Source organism: Salvelinus namaycush, chromosome 15 (assembly GCF_016432855.1).
Source record: "Salvelinus namaycush isolate Seneca chromosome 15, SaNama_1.0, whole genome shotgun sequence".
Lineage (NCBI taxonomy): Eukaryota > Metazoa > Chordata > Actinopteri > Salmoniformes > Salmonidae > Salvelinus > Salvelinus namaycush.
Window position 1 is genome coordinate 39,965,191 of NC_052321.1, and position 21,353 is coordinate 39,986,543.

The 21,353-nt window shown below is 43.3% G+C and overlaps 1 protein-coding gene across 1 annotated transcript in view; it reads right to left on the reverse strand.

The window, feature by feature from the left end:
• adck1 (aarF domain containing kinase 1) overlaps positions 1–21,353 on the reverse strand; it is a 174,356-nt gene that overhangs the window by 65,455 nt on the left and 87,548 nt on the right. Inside the window, exons 5-7 of the mRNA XM_039009909.1 lie at positions 1,203–1,361; positions 758–916; positions 311–427 (exon numbers count right to left, since the gene is read on the reverse strand). Coding sequence (XP_038865837.1) covers positions 311–427; positions 758–916; positions 1,203–1,361 — 435 coding nt within the window. The remainder of the gene's footprint in view (positions 1–310; positions 428–757; positions 917–1,202; positions 1,362–21,353) is intronic.

Sequence of the window (21,353 nt, forward strand, 5' to 3'; positions counted from 1 at the left end):
GCACTGTTTCTTTCTCTGAAGAAGTTTGACGACGTTACGCACTGACGATAGTAAATAGCCAAGTTTGGCCCTTTTACTGTGGGCCTCACTCACGTTCCCAAAATGAGGACGAAAAATGTCGGAAAATACACAGAAGTGAGGATTAGCTCACGATATGGGTCATATTCAATATGCACCAAACAGAAGAAAACAGACAAACAGGGAGGGACTGCATGGATTTGCCCAATAAGAAACGCTCGTGTTCGCTGTTCGTCCCCCGAAAAAGATGTTGCTCCGGTGTGACTTAATGAATGCGGCCATGGTGTCGTACCTCATTGACGTTGATGCCGTGTCTCCTCATATAGTCTCTGTCGTTGACCTGGCCTCCCTCGGCAAAGTCCATGGTCAGGATCCGCCTGGTAGACAGGTCCCAGTGGATCTTAGGTACCTGAGAGAGGGATGGAGGAAGGGAGGATGTTTCACAATTGCATGACAACACGATAGCAACCGTTAGAGGAGTTGCTGTTGTTTTCCTTCACACCTCCCCAAAACACACACACACACCATATCTCTCTGGGAACATTCACTATCACACTGATCAATAGTAGCTGCTCTTAATCAATCATGCCCTCTGGACAGTTACCAAGCCACATTCAACCGAAGCTAAAAGAAGAATGGGGAAATAGACAGTTATATACGACAAGGAAAAATAGACTGTATACTCAAGCAGAGTAAAACATGATATTTCTTCCATCCCAGTGTGTGTGTGTGTGTGTACCTTGAGCCAGGGGAAGTGTGCGAGCATGACCGCCACCTTCTCAGCGTTGCGTCCCTCGTTGAGGAAGTCCAGCTCTGCAGGCATGTTCTTCTTAGCCTCCTCCACCAGCCACATGAAGGCAAAGTCTGGAAACAGCCAGTGGACCATGTTCAGCAGGACCTAGAGGGGGAATACGCATGTACGCACGGCACATATATATGCACAGAGACACGCACGCATACACAAATACATACGAGAGACAGGGAGAGAGAGAGAGAGAGAGACACACAGACAGAGACAAAGAGAGACAGAGACAAAAAGAGACCGAGACAAAGGGAAACAGAAAGAGAGAGAAACAGAAAGAGAGACAGGGAGACCGAGAGAAAGACATTATTGAGAGACCATCGATGAGATAACATGTCAGAAGATACATCGACGGTTATTGAATACAGACAGACAGGCTCACCTCCATGACCACGATGTCCTTAGAGCTCTGTGTCTGGACCTTGGGGTGTTGGACCTTCACAGCCACCGTCCTACCATCATGCAACACTGCCTTGTGGACCTGGGCCAGCGACGCTGCGCCCTGGGGTTTCTCATCGAAGGAGATGAACAGATCAGAGAGCTGAGGAGGGAGAGTGGGAGAGAGAGGGGGAGAGAGTTAGTTAGAGAGGAGCAGCACCCCCGGGATGTGTGTTTTTGTGTGCATGCATCCATCTGTGTTTGTGTATGTGTGTCTGTGCATGTGTGTACGTATGCATGTGTGTGTGTTGTGTATAGTTGAGCCCCTTATCAATCAGTGAGTCAGGGCTTTGCTGCATGACTGGCCTTTTCTAATGGAGCCGCAGGAACAACAGCCATCAGGCTGTGTTACAGGCTGTATCCCTCTCCCTCCACTTCTTATGGGCAAGAAATACAATGACATCTCTCTATAATTCTGTTCCATTACGTCCTCCATCCGCCTCTCTCACACAAGGCTGGCCTACTGGCTTCATGACTATCCCGCTCTTTTTTTCGCTCTCCATCTTTCAATTCAACTTAATTCAAAGGGTTTTATTGGAATGGGTAACATACGTTTAAACAATAAATAGAAGTAAAATAAACAAACAATCAGAAATGAACAGTAAATCTCGCTCTCTCTAAAATGGTGGCCCATTTAGTCAAGGAGGAGCCAAGGTGAGCCTCTGCCTCTAGGTATGTATGGAACAGGACGGACGGACAGACAGTGATGGGTTAGAAAGACAGACAGACAGACAGACAGTGATGGGTTAGACAGACACACAGACAGACAGTGATGGGTTAGACAGACAGACAGTGATGGGTTAGACAGACAGACAGACAGTGATGGGTTAGACAGACAGACAGACAGAGCTGGGTTAGACAGACAGACAGACAGTGATGGGTTAGACAGACAGACAGACAGTGATGGGTTAGACAGACAGACAGACAGTGATGGGTTAGACAGACAGACAGACAGTGATGGGTTAGACAGACAGACAGACAGTGATGGGTTAGACAGACAGACAGACAGTGATGGGTTAGACAGACAGACAGACAGTGATGGGTTAGACAGACAGACAGACAGAGATGGGTTAGACAGACAGACAGACAGTGATGGGTTAGACAGACAGACAGACAGTGATGGGTTAGACAGACAGACAGACAGTGATGGGTTAGACAGACAGACAGACAGTGATGGGTTAGACAGACAGACAGACAGTGATGGGTTAGACAGACAGACACAGTGATGGGTTAGACAGACAGACAGACAGTGATGGGTTAGACAGACAGACAGACAGTGATGGGTTAGACAGACAGACAGACAGTGATGGGTTAGATAGACAGACAGACAGTGATGGGTTAGACAGACAGACAGACAGTGATGGGTTAGACAGACAGACAGACAGTGATGGGTTAGACAGACAGACAGACAGTGATGGGTTAGACAGACAGACAGTGATGGGTTAGACAGACAGACAGTGATGGGTTAGACAGACAGACAGACAGTGATGGGTTAGACAGACAGACAGACAGTGATGGGTTAGACAGACAGACAGACAGTGATGGGTTAGACAGACAGACAGACAGTGATGGGTTAGACAGACAGACAGAGACAGACAGACAGAGACAGACAGACAGAGACAGACAGAGACAGACAGACAGACAGAGACAGACAGACAGACAGACAGACAGACAGACACAGACAACCCTAACCCACTGGGCACTGCAGCAAAAAAAAACACAGCCCGATGACCCCAAACTACACAGACAGACACACGCATACATACAGTACACATATTCATTCGAGCAGACATACACACACAAACAGCACCAATAACTTGTGACATCCAGTGAGAGTTGGATGATATATTACAAGTCTAGAAGTGTGTTGGTGTTGGGCTGGCTATCTGGGATTCTGCCCTGTGTGTCCGGCGTTACAGGTGTTTGTATGTGTGTGTCAGTCAGGATGGCGACAGGAGTGGACACAGCCAGCCAAACAGGCGGTGAGCGGGCATGAAACAGGCAGCGGAGCGGGCAGAGACAGACACGGGCGAGAGGCCAGGGTCTGTTTCTGCCCTGCGGTGCCAGGTGAGCTGTGCCACCTGTGCCAGATGACAGGTGGCAATGCCAGGGGGGAAAAAAAGTGGGCACTCCTGGCAAGCCCGAGTCCGACGAGTCACCTTCTCCCATACAGATGGGGGAAACACATCCATATACACGACCGTTCAAATGTTTGGAGTCGCTTAGAAATCTGCTTGTTTTTTGAAAGAAAAGCTCATTTTGTGTCCATTAAAATAACCTCAAATTGATCAGAAACAGAAACCTCACAAGTCCTCAACTGGCAGCTTCATTAAATAGTAGCCGCAAAACACCAGTCTCAACGTCAACAGTGAAGAGGCGACTCCGGGACGCTGGCCTTCTAGGCAGAGTTGCTAAGAAAAAGCCATCTCTCAGACTGGCCAATAAAAAGAAAAGATTAAGATGGGCAAAATAACCCAGACACTGGACAGAGGAAGATTGGGAAAAAAGTGTTATGGACAGACGAATCTAAGTTTGAGGTGTTCGGATCACAAAGAAGAACATTCGTGAGACGCAGAAAAAATGTAAAGATGGAGGAGGAGTGCTTGACGCCATCTGTCAAGCATGGTGGAGGCAATGTGATGGTCTGGGGGTGCTTTGGTGGTGGTAAAGTGGGAGATGTGTACAGGGTAAAAGGGATCTTGAAGTAGGAAGGTGATCACTCCCCTTTGCAACGCCATGCCATACCCTGTGGACGGCGCTAAATTGGAGCCAATGTCATCCTACAACGGGACAATGACCCAAAGCACAGCTCCAAACTATGCAAAAACTATTTAGGGAAGAAGCAGTCAGCCGGTATTCTGTCTATAATGGAGTGGCCAGCATGGTAACCGGATCTCAACCCTATTGAGCTGTTGTGGGAGCAGCTTGACCGTATGGTACGTAAGAAGTGCCCATCAAGCCAATCCAATTTGTGGGAGGTGCTTCAGGAAGCATGGGGTGAAATCTCTTCAGATTACCTCAACAAATTGACAACTAGAATGCCAAAGGTCTGCAAGGCTGTAATTGCTGCAAATGGAGGATTCTTTGACAAAAGGACACAATTATTATTTCAATTAAAAAGCATTATTTCTAACCTTTTCAACATCTTGACGATATGTCCTATTCATTTTCCAACTCATTTCATGTATGTTTTCATGGAAAACAAGGACATTTCTAAGTGACCGCAAACTCTTGAAAGGTAGTGTACATACATACATACATACCAGACAGTTGAAGTCAGAAGTTAACATACACTTAGGTTGGAGTCATTAAAACTCGTTTTTCAACCACTAGAAAATTCTTGTTAACAAACTATAGTTTTGGCAAGTCGGTTAGGACGTCTACTTTGTGCATGACACAAGCAATTTTTCCAACAATTGTTTACAGCCCGATTATTTCACTGTATCACAATTCCAGTGGGTCAGAAGTTTACATACACTAAGTTGACTGTCCCTTTAAACAGCTTGGAAAATTCCAGAAAATGATGTCATGGCTTTAGAAGCTTCTGATAGGCTAATTGACATCATTTGAGTCAATTGGAGGTGTACCTGTGGATGTATTTCAAGGCCTACCTTCAAACTCAGTGCATCTTTGCTTGACATCATGGGAAAATCAAACGATATCAGCCAAGACCTCAGAAAAAAAATTGTAGACCTTCACAAGTCTCGTTCATCCTTGGGAGCAATTTCCAAACGCCAGCTAACTAGCTTCATCTGTACAAACAATAGTACGCAAGTACAAACACCATGTGACCACACAGCTGTCATACCGCTCAGGAAGGAGACACGTTCTGTCTCCTAGAGATGAACGTACTTTGGTGCAAAAAGTGCAAATCAATCCCAGAACAACAGCAGAGGACCTTCTGAAGATGGAGGAAATGATGTTCTGGGATTGATTTGCACTTTTCGCACCAAAGTACGTTCATCTCTAGGAGACAGAACGCGTCTCCTTCCTGAGCGGTATGGCGGCTGCGTGGTCCCATGGTGTTTATACTTGCGTACTATTGTTTGTACAGATGAACGTGGTACTTTCAGGCGTTTGGAAAACGCTTCCAAGGATGAACCAGACTTGTGGAGGTCTTCAATTTTGGTCTTGGCTGATTTATTTTGATTTTCCCATGATGTCAAGGAAAGAGGCACTGAGTTTGAAGGTAGGCCTTGAAATACATCCACAGGTACACCTCCAATTGACTCAAATTATGTCAATTAGCCTATCAGAAGCTTCTAAAGCCATGACATCATTTATTGGAATTTTCCAAGCTGTTTCAAGGCACAGTCAAATTAGTGTATGTAAACTTCTGACCCACTGGAATTGTGATACAGTGAATTATAAGTGAAATAATCTGTCTTGTAACAATTGTTGGGAAAATTACTTGTGTCATGCACAAAGTAGATGTCCTAACCGACTTGCCGAAACTATAGTTTGAGAACAAGAAATTTGTGGAGTGTTTAAAAAAAACGAGTTTAAATGACTTCAAATGTACCTTCTGACCTGCTTAGCTGCAGTTGGGGAAAACCCATGACTAAACACAACCAATAGCAAGCGCACACACACACACACACACACACACACACACACACACACACACACACACACACACACACACACACACACACACACACACACACACACACACACACACACACACACACACACACACGACAGAGGAATTTGGCACACACGTGGAAACACATGGCTAGAACAAAAAACGAACATGCACAGTACTGCTCTAGTACATGGATAAGAGCTAGGCTATATACCACACCTATTTAAATCAGGCATCTGGTAGCCTAACACTCCTCCCCTCGAGTAGCCGAGCCCATATTTATATTATAAATCTCTCCTCCAATAACAGTACTTATCTCTCAAGTCTAGTAATGGGTATTCCCTCCTTCATTAATATCACTGATCACCAAACTGGGGGTTACCTGCTCTCCTCCTCCTTTCCCTCTCTCCCCCTCTCTTTTCCTCCTCTCTCTCCCTTCCTTCTTTCCTTCCCTCAGCTGCAGTAGCAGTTGGATCAGTAATTAGCGAAGGGGGTGTGAAGGTTAAGCAGCGACAGTCCTCTGGGACCGGACTCATTACAGTATGCATACAGCCTGCCTGCCTGCGTGTCACATTAAATACACTCCCCACTGAGGCACTCTATTGTGCTGTAATAGCCTGTGTGATAGCCTGTTAACATAACAAGGTGTCACAGGCAATATGTTCCCCCACCGCAACACAGCTATGGGCCTAATGATGGTGGGTGGGATAGTGTGGTAATATAACAAGGTGTCACAGGCAATATGCTTCCCCACACAAAACGATTTATGGTAGGCTATGTACGGTGGTGTGCTCACATGTAATATGCTCCCCCCAGGAACAACACTATTGTAATAGTTTATGTGAGAGAGTGGCACAGCACTCTCTATAGTATCATAATAATACTAGTAAACGGTACTTATTCAATAAAGTGGCATACGGTCACGACAGATACAGGTGTACCATCTTTAAAATCACTCTGTCGCAAATAATTTACCTGCAACTGCAAACTTTTAGTGTATTCAAGGTTTTCAAAAGGCTTCTAAAGTTTGCAAGTGCCACTTTATAATTTCAGACGAAAAACGCATCAACCCCTACGAAAACTGGCCAAATGAGGAGAAAACATCTGTATGCTGTGTGCATCGACAAACAGGAATATGTCACGCGTCGCATTCAAATGATAAGAACCCTACAAAAACATGTAATCTACCTATAAAGACCACAGCAATGTCATCACAACACCCCACCACTTCTCTTCTCGTTGTTTTCCTCTCCTCTGTCTCTCCGTTCTTTTCTCCTTTTTCCGCAGCGTCCCCCGCGCCCGTCTGCGTAGCTGACCCGGCCTGTCCTTTTATGAAATGATCAGATAATCTGCGTGTTTTTCGCGGCTGCCCTGCGGCGGGAGGCAGACAGCAGAGCAGTTCATCTCAAACCTCAGATGACTGGGAAGGCAGATCAGCGGGCGGCTGCGATTGGCCAGATAAACGCCCGCCTGACCCCTGACCCTAACCCTCAGGCAGATGGCCAATGGGAAGGCCACCGGCGGCCATGACTGTTAGCGACGCGATATCATCTCAATCAGACCGAGAAATGAAACAATAGAGAGAGGGGAGGAGAAGGCAGATGGGAGGGAGGGAAAGAGAGAGAGGGGAGGAGAAGGCGGATGGGAGGGAGGGAAAGAGAGAGGGAGAGAGAGAGCAGGCCTAGAGATGCATCTCTAGAGAAAGAGGCTTTGGGTCAAGACCCATAACACATACCCGACGACCAATACAATCGTACAGCAAAACAAAATACAGTAGGCCAGTCACCCACACAACCATCATGTCTTTAAAAGCACTTCACGGACTTCACACTCGGCAGTAAATGAAATGTCCATTATCTGTAGAAGCTGCTGTCCTGCTGGGTTATAAATATGGATGCCTGAAGGTGAAGAGCTGTATCTGTTTAAGGTGTCTATACGTCTGAGTGTTCCCTCTTACACCACAGGCTCTCCCCTCTCCAACAGCTTCCTCGCTCGCTCTTCTCTCTCTCCGTATATAGTATCTCTTTGTCTCCCTCTCCCCTCTATAAGCGGCTGAATTACCGTCTGTAGGCGGAATGAACATTAACATTTTTATAGTAAAGTGTAGTTTCAATTATTATTTTAAAAAATTCTCTCCCCTATTGGCAAAACTGTCTTTTTCCTTTCCAGGGCCACATTACTCTGGACCTCTTTTTGAAATTGGTGATTTTATCTTAATCATTGAAATAGAAAAATTCTAGTGTTCTACATGAAATTGTTTTTGGTTTTCCGAGGCTATGCATTTAAAATGGACACATGGCCAAATCTAATAATTCCATATTGGGGGAACAAAAAATAAATAAAATCGCTTTATTCATTCTCAAGGCTAGAGCAAGGAAAAAAATATGGAATTAGATTTTTTTTAAATAATAATGAGCACTGGTGTTGCTTATTAAGAAGTCGGCCTAGCTGATAATGTGTGTCCGTTTAATTAAATTGCAGTTAGTACGGTAAACATTGCTACTCTAGTTTCGAATCCAATTATTCTAATAACTAGCTGTGAATGACATCATTCAGAGACTGAAAAACATTTCTGAGAGGAGAGAGGCTATACCGACACGCCTGGTGCCCAAATTGATTACGTAATTCGCGCAGCTGAGGGTCGAGTGGAGACGAATGGATGAGTCCTTCCCAGCTAGTTAGCTGGCAACAGCATGTTGCTAGTTAAAAGGTATATAAAAAAGCCATGTTTATTTCAATGGGAGAGGGAGAAATAACTTGAAGTATTGGTCACCATCTGGATATCACCGTGACATGCCAATTAGTTGGGGATCGGCGTCCCATCAACGGGACAGCTGTAAATCATGCAGCGCCTTTTTTTATATACCTTTTAACTTGCGCCATGCTGTTGCCAGCTAACTAGCTGGGAAGGACTCATCCATCACAGATTTTAGAGAAACAACAATGTCGGTATATAAGTGTCTTATATCGGATGAAAGCTTAAATTCTTGTTAGTATAACTGCACTGTCCAATTAACAGTAGCTATTACTGCAAAAAAAATGCCATGCTACTGTTTGAGAGCTCCTAACAAAACACTTTTCACAGCAATAGGTTTGATAAATTCACCTCTGAAGGTGAAATGTGTTCTTACATTCTGAAATCTTGCTCTGATTTATCATCCAAAAGGGTCCCAGAGATAACATGAAGTGTCATTTTGTTACATGAAATCCTTTTTCATACCCTAAAAAGGTCCATATAGCATGCACAATCGATTTTGTATTTCCACTTGCTCAATTTGCAAAGAAAGGAATCTGTGAAAATCACACCCAAAACGTTGTTTCAACCAGTCAAATCGCGTGGGTATGTATTCATCAGAGATCCTAGAACGTAACGAGACTTCACTATATCATTAGGGGTGTAGTATATCCTATAGGACACCAAATTTGGTCAGAGAGCGACGCCTTCATGGCACGCCGATGACGCGGGCGTTCACTCGAATGACTAACTTTGCCAAATAAGCATCAATCGGGGTCAAACAAAGCTAGCTAGATAGCCAATGAGCTGGGCTTTATGGGAGTATCCGGAAACCATGTATCGGTCGTAAAATGTAGCTACTAACCTTGTGCGACAGCATGCCTTTTAATTTTGGACAAAAATTAGAAGAATATTCAGAGTTATGAAGTTATGAAAACTGGTTGTTTTGCAAATGTTGAACTTATCATATGGCTACTAATACTGTAAAAGCTAAATCAAAGTCCAAGTATACAGATTTGACGATATTTTTGCAGAAAAATGTAATACGAATGCAAATGTCTCCTTCACGATTTGCCCAAATGTACCTGGGTGACTTCACACTAAATGTCATATTTCAAGTTATTCGTCTGAAACTTTGCACATACACTGCTGCCATCTTGTGGACACCATCGGAATTACAACCTGAGTGATGGCTGGAACAGGACCTTTCTGCTGCATTTCAAAGATGGTGGTAGAAAAAAAAACTGTAGTTTTTTTCTTTTGTATTTTCTTCTACCAGATCTGTGTTATATTCTCCTACATTCAATTTCCACTAACTTCAAAGTGTTCAAAGTGTTCAAATGGTACCAATAATGTGCATATCCTTGCTTCAGGTCCTGAGCTACAGTCAGTTAGATTTGGGTATATCATTTAGGCGAAAATTGAAAAAAAGGGGGTTATGCCTATAAACGTTACGACAAGCCAGTGCAACGGTGTTGTATTGAGATGCTTGCCGACGTGAGTTGCTTCCCACCGGGCAACAGTTGCTGTATCATGTGGTAGTTAACGCGTCCAATTTATTCCATCCCACTTCATTTTATTTTGAGTAGGATAGCAGCCTACATGAGAAATAGCTTGTAATAGTGGTGGTAACCATCTGGATGTCACCGTGATACGGTAGAACGTTACATTGCTCAATTGGGAGAGTTTGCACTGCAAGCTGGCAACAACATGGGGCACAGTGACCCTCGCTCTCTCTTGCCAAGCACTGCTGTCCAGCAGTAAGGAGAAGTAGCTAGATAGTGTATCCAATATCAGGCCAGGGTGACCGCTAAAGTACAAATACTGTAAAAACATACAATTACTCCGAAAAAACGGAATGATTCTGAACACTCTTCCAAGTCCCAACTTCGGCACACAAGAATAAACTAGCTAGATGGGAAGGGCTCATCAGGACGACTGACTGGCTGAACCAAATCCGTTCGTCTCCGCTCGACTCTCAGCTGCGCGACACGTGCGGCCTGTAGGGAGTTAACCCAATAACGTCACCTTGAAAAGCAGAACCATTTTACTGACTGGGTTTGAAAATGAAAGTGTTTGAAAACGAGGTCAGGTCAACCTCAAATTGCACATCTCTCTGTCACCGTATCCTTCCCTTTCTGTTTTTCTATTTTTTTCTCCCTCCCTCCTTTCTCTCTGCAGGTGGCCAGTGTAACCACAGGCCTGGGAGAAAGAATGATAGACTATTCTGCAGCTCCAGCCTTTTTATCCAGGACCTTTTGGCTCAGAGGATAAAACGGGGACAAAAGCACTTAGCTGCCGGCCTCGCTATCTCCTGTACTGACATTATACAGTACAGGGGTCTCTCTCTCTCTTCCATTCACCTCCTTCAATTTCTCCCTCGCTCTCATGCTGCGCCTTATCTGAAGGAAATCTATGGACCATGGACCCTGCAGAGAACAAATCCCAGAGGGGGGTCGCGTTGACCCCTAGGCACCAGCTGAGATCAAGCCTCAGGGTTACAGCCTACCATGACACCACACACACTAGTATACAGACACAATGCAGAAACACACATTCATGCATTCATAAGCACAGGTACACACACAGCCTTCAGAGAGTATTCACACACATTTTGTTGTGTTACAAAGTGGGATTAGAATGGATTTAATTGTCTTTTCTTTTTAATCGATGATCTGCACAAAATACTCATGTCAAATTTTTGATTAGAGTATTCAAATCCCTGAGTCAGCGATTACAGCTGTGAGTCTTGGTAAGTCTCTAAGAGCTTTGCACACCTGGATTGTACAATATTTGCCCATTATCATTTAACAAATTCAAGCTCTCAAGTTGGTTGTTGATCATTGCTAGAGAGCCAATTTCAAATATTGCCATAGATTTTCAAGTAGATGTAAGTCAAAACTCAGCCAGTCATTCAATTTCATCTTGGTAAGTAACTCGAGTAATATATATATATATATATATATATATATATATATATATATATATATATATTTGGACTTGCGTTTTAGGTTATTGTCCTGCTGAAAGGTGGATTTGTCTCCCAGTGTCTGTTGGAAGGCAAATTGAACCAGGTTTTCCTCTTTGCCTGTGCTTAGCTATATTACTTTTCTTTCTATCCTGAAAAACTTGCAAATGACAAACATACCCAGAACATGATTCAGCCACCAGCATGCTTGAAAATATTAAGAGTGGTACTGAGAGATGTGATGTGTTGGATTTGCCTCAAACATAATGCTTTGTATTCAGGATTATTCTTTGAAACATTTTTTACAATATTATACTGAATCAAAATATAAATTCAAAAACGTCAAAGATTTTACTGAGTTACAGTTCATAAGGAAATCAGTGAATATAAATAAAATTAATTAGGCCCTGATCTATGGATTTCACATGACTGGGCACTGGTGGGGTGCACCCACGAACCAGGCACCAGGCCCAGCCAATCAGAATGAGTTTTTCCACAAAAAAGGGCTTTATTACCGACAGAAATACCTCCTCAGCAACTCCTTCAGACGATCCCACAGGTGAAGGTCAAAAACACATACAAATACATTAGCACCGCGTTATGACCTAATGTACAGTCCGAATACAGCAAAGTGTGTGTGAGTGTGACCTTACTAGCCTGTGTACTAGGCTTGGGCAGTATACCGTATATACCATATACCGGGGTACTTGGAAATAGCCACGGGATGTAGCTACTTTATTTTTTTAGACTTAAGTAAATACCTGCAGTCAACTTGTATAATACGTTAGGAGATAAAGCAGTACACACACACACACAGAATATACACATGCATGCATAAACACAGGTACACAACAACGTTAAACACCTGTCACCTGGAACATTTTCTTCCTCTCTGAACACAATGACTATCTGATCCTGTTTTGTACTCTCTAGTAGGTCAACCCTGTCAAATTACATCCCTAAATCATCATAATGTTTAGGAGAAGAACAAAAAAATGTTGCTTTGGTAGAGGAGAGGGATTAGAATGACTCAGAATTAGATCCAGATACTCTTGGATGGGATTTATGGAGGCAGCAACATGGCGCCCAGCTCTAAGGAAGGAAGGTCTCTCTCCATCTTATGCTGGCAAGGGAGAGAATACAGCAGGTACGAGTGGCCAGAGCTATGATGACTGGTCAAAGACGAGTCCTATCCTACCGGCCTGCTGGTCCACTAGCCCCAGGCCACCCACCCACACGTAAGCCAGCTGTGATCCAAAGTGACATTTGAACAGGAAAATTCTTTAGGATCAAGCGTTTCATCTGGGCATGTTGAAACAGGCAAATTAACTTCGATCTCTGCCCTCCAGGCTATGGACTCATTACATGTTTTCTCTGGCTCTCCCTTCATCCTGGACATAGTATTATTTTTATAAGTACACATTTTTCCCAGGATTGTTGTTTGAATTTGTTTGTAGAGGAGAGGTTCCTTATTAAAACAGATTGTGTTCATATCGCACACTTTACACTAATTGAACATCCATGTATAAAACCTTTGAGCGCCGCAGTCCTAGGGACCATATCAAATAAACCCGGCTATGTAGACTACTCAATAGGAGTTATTTTGGGAGTGCAGGTCTGGCTACTATATGTGAGCGTAGGACAGGTTTGGGCCAGAGGAGAGGCTGAGGTTGCGTCCCAAATGGCACCCTATTCCCTATGGGCCCTGGTAAAAAAGTGGACGAAAATAGGGAATAGACTGCCATATGGGACTCAACCCGAGATGATTGTTCCAGCTTTAACAGGGGCATGTGAGTAGCTCTTTAGTGGGTCTGCTGATAGTACATCTATCAGACAGAGAGCTCTCAGGGAAACGTATTACTAAAGCTATACACCTACCTGCCGGGGGGACAACAGGAGCAGAAAATTATGTTTCCATTCTTTGCCCTGGGATTGGACACGTTTGGAATATCTCACACACATGCAAGCGCCACACACGGACAACAATTTTGGCACTTGGCACACATAAAGGAATACATTAGCACCGTGCTGTGACATGATGTACAGTCCGAATACAGGAAAGGCCAACACAGTTTGTGTAAGTGTGCATGTGACCTTACTAGTCTGTGTACCACATATACAGGGGGACTTGGAAATAGCCACAGAATGGTCAAAATTGTTTTTTTCTCTTCTATAAATTACAATATCTGTAGCTACTTTTTAAGTAAATACCTGCAGTCAACATGTGCAATACGTTAGGAGATAACGTCTTTCACCGGTCACCTTTTTCATTATGAAGCTTAACGGTAGTCCTCAGTCACGTTGTTTAGTTTACAAGCACACAACGACGAGAGACCGGAGCCTTGTGAGTCACTCACTCACTGTTGTGCAGCATGCGCCAGGTGTTCGAGTAACCGTATGGAATTCACAACTAAATGTTTGCCAGCTAGACATCTTACAACTATCATGTTAACCGTCTAAGATGTGCTAAATGCTCTACAGTTGTTCATTTGGTTTGCTAGCTCAGTAGCTAGCTAGCTAAGTGGTTAGCTTCTTGCAAAATCAAGCTTCCCTTGTAACAGCAGAAAATCCCCTACTGGATTAAGAGACTTGCTGTATAAAATCCTGTGTGGCTCACTTGGTAGAGCATGGCACTTACAACGCCAGGGTTGTGGGTCCCATTTGCTATGGGATTTTTCATGTACTTGTTATCATTGCTAACATTTGTGACCCGTTTCAGGAAACTAGGCGTATATCGCACGTCACTACTTCACAGGAGAGTCATTTGAACAAAAACTTAAAAGAAAAATCTGAATTAGTTTTTTGGGGGGGGCAGAAATGCCTTCTGGAACATGTGAACTTTCATGTGCCTTAATAACAAAGTTGTATGCCATCTGTAAATATGAATACAATTGTTAAAATTACAACCCTAGTTGGTTTAGCCACAAACAAAGTCAGCAACCTTCACACTTGGCTGACACAATGAGTGGGCTGGATATGCCGAGAGATCAGTTCAGATTGGTCTGTCATGCACGCTTCTGTCGGAGCTGGTCAGTATGTGTAGGTAATCCTGTCTAATACCGTGTGTGTGTGTGTGATGTGTGTGTGTGTATAGATATATATATAGTAGAACTTCATAAGTGTTGCTCTCCACTTTCTTGAGGACCGAGTTTTGAAATCAGTGGAATTAGAGTATGATAGCTAAGGAGATGGAGAAAACACCTGTCTACGGATTACATCTTCAAACTACGGGCAACCATGGCATCCGTGACAGAGTGAGAAGCGTCCATCCATGTATACGGGAAAGATAGTGTAGCTAGCTACATTTTCATATATTACAGATTTCTAATTTGGTCAGAAAGTAGTTTTCATTTCAAGTTAAAAAGTACTGTTAGCTAGCTAGCTAACATTGGCTGGCTTGCCATCTAAGGTTACGTGTATGATCTGTGTAGTAAAATTATTTGTATCTCAGAGCCATGAGTTGGGATTATGGTTCATTGTTTAGCTAGCTAGCTACATGTCTAAACAAAAAACTCCACTATGCAAGTAACCATTTCAATAGAATGTTAACCAGCTCTGCTAGGGCATGTATTTATGCTGCAATAGTATGTGTTGGGGGGCTAGGGTCAGTCTGTTATATCTGGAGTATTTCTCCTGTCTTATCCGGTGTCCTGTGTGAATGTAAGTATGCTCCCTCTAATTATCTCTCTACCCCCCTCTCTCGGAGGACCTGAGCCCTGGGACCATGCCTCAGGACTACCTGGCCTGATGACTCCTTGCTGTCCTCAGTCCACCTTGTCGTGCTGCTGCTCCAATTTCAACTGTTCTGCCTGTAGCTATAGAACCCTGATCTGTTCACCAGACGTGCTACCTTATCCCAGACCTGCTGTTTTCAACTCTCTTTCTCTACCAAACCTGCTGTCTCGAACTCTGAATGCTTAACTATGAAAAGACAAATGACATTTAATCCTGAGGTGCTGACCTGTTGCATCCTCTACAACTACTGTGATTATTATTATTTGACCATGCTGGTCATCTATGAACGTTTGAACATATTGGCCATGTACTGTTATAATCTCCACCTGGCACAGCCAGAAGAGGACTGGCTACCCCTCAGAGCCTGGTTCCTCTCTAGGTTTCTACCTAGGTTCCTGCCTTTTCAGGGAGTTTTTCCTAGCCAACATGCTTCTACATCTGCATTGCTTGCTGTTTAGAGTTTTAGGCTGGGTTTCTGTATAGCACATTGTGACATCTGCTGATGTAAAAAGGGTTTCATAAATACATTTGATTGATTGATTGATGTCACTGCAAAAACTGTTGATAGACCTACACTACCGTTCAAAAGTGTGGGGTCACTTCGAAATGTCCTTGTTTTTGAAAGAAAAGCACATTTTGTCCATTAAAATAACATAACATTTATCAGAAATACAGTGTAGACATTGTTAATGTTGTAAATGACTATTGTAGCTGGAAACAGCAGACAACAGCATTTTTTATGGAATATCTACAGAGGCCCATTATCAGCAACCATCACTCCTGTGTTCCAATGGCACGTTGTGTTAGCTAATCCAAGTTTATCATTTTAAAAGGCTAATTGGTCATTAGAAAACCCTTTTGCAATTATGTTAGCACAGCTGAAAACTGTTGTTCTGATTAAAGAAGCAATAAAACTGGCCTTCTTTAGACTAGTTGAGTATCTGGAGCATCAGCATTTGTGGATTCGATTACAGGCTCACAATGGCCAGAAACAAATAACTTTCTTCTGAAACTCATCAGTCTATTCTTGTTCTGAGAAGTGAAGGCTATTCCATGCGAGAAATTGCCAAGAAACTGAAGACCTCGTACAATGCTGTGTACTACTCCCTTCACAGAACAACACAAACTGGCTCTAACCAGAATAGAAAGAGGAGTGGGAGGCCACGGTGCACAACTGAGCAAGAGGACAAGTACATTAGTGTCTAGTTTGAGAAACAGACACCTCACAAGTCCTCAACTGGCACCTTCATTAAATAGTGCCAGCAAAACACCAGTCTCAACATCAACAGTGAAGAGGCGACTCCGGGATGCTGGCCTTCTAGGCAGAATGTTCTTTTGCCTATCTTAATATTTTCTTCTTATTGGCCAGTCTGAGATATGGCTTTTTCTTTGCAACTCTGCCTAGAAGGCAAGCATCCCAGAGTCGCCTCTTCACTGTTGACATTGAGACTGGTGTTTTGCGGGTACTATTTAATGAAGCTGCTTGTTGTGCTCTCCAGTAGTAGTACCAAAACATTCAAAGGCCATTTTCTCAAAAGTGAGGTTACATGTTTATCAGCTTACAAAGCAGATGTACTTTCCCCATTGTTCCTCAACTGTAGTGTATGATATACCTTCTTTTTTTGTTGTTGCTCCGAGTCTACTTTTAGCAAATGTTAAAATAAAATAAAACAATTTCAGATTTAGCTACATAAGACCGAATCGGGCCAGTGGTTCACATTTGGATTACAGAGGCTCAGTGGGGTTTGAAAAGAGATCCCCTTGTATTCAGGGACGGTATTACCGGATATCCCAGGATGGCATAAGGTCAGTAGGATGGTATGACAATCTGGATACTTCCCAAGCCTACTGTGTACTATATTGTACCAACACACTCAACAGTCACATCACACAAATATTACATACCAAAAAGCAATCTGTTATCCCTACGGCAGTGTCGGTTGCAATCTTTGGAAGTTAAATAAGGCCTAGCAGTGTCTACACATCCAAGCAGTGGAATATTTCTCTTAGTGGCCTGACTGCTGTAGCCTGGTGGCTTAGTCACTTTAGCATGGCCGATAGAGGTAATGACTAGTTTTAGCAACAAAACACACAGACAAACAGGACAACCCAAAAGCAGAGTGTGTCTCACAGCCACTGATGCAATGTCCTATTTTCTGCCGCTGACACTAATAGTGGTGAACATTGTTGCTTCTTTACAAGGTGTAATTAAAAAATGCTGTAATCTTATTTCTCTCACCATCTTCCTTTCTTTCTCATTCTCTCTGGCGTTTACAGATGAGCAGAGTACCAGCCCACTTTGGGAACGGATGCTACATGAGCTGGAGTCTCTCTCTCGCTCTGTCAGGATGTGTTTTAAAGGGGATATGAAATCAGATTCTAAGGGGTAATGAAAGGGTGTATGTTGTAATTTAGAAACTTCCCGGATGAAATTGCAGTGCTCTACAGAACACACAGCAGGCAGACAGACAGACACTGGAGGACAATCAGTTTGTTTTCACTCTCTGAGACGCAGAGATTCATGCCGGGTGTATGTTATGCAGATAGCCATCTAAGAACAATGTCTTTGATTGGTAAACACATAGAAGGCATGGATGGAGGGAATTTGAACACACATTCCTGTGAAATATACTGTCGTGTTGAATGAGTATCATCACGCCAAATAAAGACTGAAGTCTCGAGCGTATAGTAAGAACCTATACATTCATTCAGAAATTATTCAATCAACTATAAAACACTGAAGAACAGTCAATGTACTTAACTTACAACATACAATTGGTGTGGCATATGCCATAAATCAAATCGATCAATTTAGCATTTTTTAATCACTTTAAAAAGTTGAAGGGTGAGTGTAGTCTTCAGAGTCACCTTTAACCTCCATATTCCCATTCAGGCTGTTTAACACGAGAACCTCTGGGCCTCGATGGACCACCCTTCAAGCTAAAGAGTAGTCATTCTGACGGCAACATTGTAACAGTAATTGATATATTTCATATATGAGATGGCAAAACTAATAATTTGGTTGTGTTTATGAAGGCCTTGGGTAACAGAATACGATTTTGTCATGTTTCATTTCAAATAAACTAATGAAAATGCTACTGTGTTATGATACAGTAGGCTACATGTAAAAACAAAAACACGCCAAAATTCAAGTGTTCAATCAATGTTATTTGTGGAGTGTCTTTGTTACAACTATGAAACAGAAAGCATATGCGTCGGGAACACGGTAACAGCTTATTTTTATAACGACAAAATACATTAAAAAAAATACCCCAACCACCAAGACAGTCAAAAGACACGCGGTCAAATGATGAAAACATCGGTAGCCTAATCATCATAAGCGCCAAGTGGCCTTGATAAACAGTGAAACCCGGCACAAAAGCAATAAAGGCATTACAATTAATGTAAGTCATCAGTTGGATATAATTGAGCTGTTATCCTTGTCCTAACAGTTGACACAATTTTCACTTGCTAGACACACTTTGATATACAGCATGTGTCCATGGTTCCACAAGCCCAATGTGGATATTTTCCCAGATACTGAAAGCCGTTCAGCATGTACAATTACCCACGCTCTCCCCGTGTAGCCGACTCCAAGTGTACCAGAGTAGACTGATAAGAACACTTAGATTCGGTGAACTGATATCGGGTACATACCATTTTCAGATTAGAACTATAATTAGAATGGATCGATAGAATGGCCCGCCCTGTTCTTCGTTCACAATTGGCGGTTACATAATTATGCATCGTTCGCTTCCCCTAGCTCATCAACTCACCCCTTCTACCCCTTTCTCTCCATCATACTTTACTTTGTTTATTTCATCTGTTGTTATGTGTGTGAAATTAGTTTCGGGGGAGTTTAGGTTCAGTTGGGAGGCAATTTCCGGGGTGATTATGAGCTGGGCACTGCACTTTCAACTGTCTGAAGAATGAGCGGAGCAGGCCCTACTGTTGGGAGAAGGAGGGGCAACGAGGAAAAACCATTCAAGAAAATGACATGGCTTCCTAAAAACGGATTATAACTCTAGTTCTGTTTGGCATTATTATATAGACTTATTTAGGAAAAGTCCAGGACGGGGGGGGGGGGGGGGGATAACTTTAAAAAATGGCGGAGTAATAAAAAAAATGAAATAATGAGCAGTCAAAATGACTGCTTTAGCGGTTCTCGTGTTAAGCCGGAAGGCAGAGACAGTGGCAGAGAGGGATGGCAGACAGAGAGAGGAGTCCGAGTTCCAGGCCCCACCATACATCATGATCACATAGACCTGTCAAAACTTACTGGGACCAGTTATGATCGCTACTAGCGCCACTCCTCCACTCTGACCTAAAACTCCATTCACAACTTCGATTGTCTGACCTGCTTAGGAAGTTAAGACGAGAGACGGTCCATCAGAACAATAATGGTGGATGGTTGCTCTAGGAGGCATTCTGTTTCAAATAAATCAATAACTAACTATATTGGTTCATTCAAAACAGTGACCTACTATCAAGACATCATCCTGCACATTTAAACATTGTGAACAATGAACATGCTAAAGTCAAAAGGTCTTCAGAAAATGAGTGCAGTCCAAGACACCGTAGACCAGGGGTGAGCAAACATTTGGCTCGAGGGCCACATCGGAACAGAGGGCCATACATGTTTATTTGACCGATTTGTTTGTCAAAATTAATTTGCGGGACAGAAAAAGGGCAGTTACTTGAAAATATATAGGTTCATTTCTACATACTACAATTTCTCCAGCCCACTGGCCGTAGTTTGCCTAGCCCTGCCGTAAACTATACAGTGCATTCGGAAAGTAATCAGACCCCTTGACTTTTCCACATAATGTTACGTTAGAGCCTTATTCTAAAACGTATTAAACTGTTTTTTCCCTTATCAATCTACACACAATACCCAATAATGACAAAGTGAAAACAGGTTTTTAGACATTTTAGCAAACTTGTAAAGAAAAAGGAAAATAGAAATACCTTGTTTACATAAGTATTCAGACCCTTTGCTATGAGACACAAAATTGAGCTCCGGTGCACCCTGTTTCCATTGATCATCCTTGAGATGTTTCTACAACTTGATTGGAGTACACCTGTGGTAAATTCAATTGATTGAATATGATGTGGAAAGGCACACACTTGTCTATACAAGGTCCTACAGTTGACAGTGCATGTCAGAGCAAAAACCAAGCCATGAGGTCAACGGAATTGTCCGTAGCGCTCTGAGACAGGATTGTTTCGAGGCACAGATCTGGGGAAGGGTATTTCTGCAGCATTGAAGGTCCCTAAGAACACAGTGGCCTCAATAATTCTTAAATGGAAGAAGTTTGGAACCACCAAGATTCTTCCTAGAGCTAGCCGTCTGGCCAAACTGAGCAATCGGGGGAGAAGGGCCTTGGTCAGGGAGGTGACCAAGAACCCGATGGACACTCTGACAGAGCTACAGAGTTCCTCAGTGGAGATGGGAGAACCTTCCAGAAGGATGACCATCTCTACAGCACTCCACCAATCAAGAATTTATGGTAGAGTGGCCAGACAGAAGCCACTCCTCAGTAAAAAGCACGACAGCTCGCTTGGAGTTTGCCAAAAGGCACCTAAAGGACTCTCAGACCATGAGAAACAAGATTCTCTGGTCTGATGAAACAAAGATTGAACTCTTTGGCCTGAATGCCAAGCGTCACCTGGAGGAAACCTGGCACCATTCCCATGGTGAAACCTGGCACCATCCCTATGGTGAAGCATGGTGGTGGCAGCATCATGCTGTGGGGATGTTTTTCAGCAGCAGAGACAGGGAGACTAGTCAGGATCGAGGGAAAGATGAACACAGCAAAGTACAGAGAGACCCTTGATGAAAACCTGCTCTAGAGCGCTCAGGATCTCAGACTGGGGTGAAGGTTCACCATCCAACAGAACAACGACCCTAAACTCACAGCCAAGACAACACAGGAGTGGCTTCTGGACAAGTCTATGAATTTTCTTGAGTGGCACAGCCAGAGCCCCGAACTTGAACCCGATCTAACCTCTCCGGAGAGACCTGAAAATAGCTGTGCAGCGACGTTCCCCATCCAACACGACAGAGCTTGAG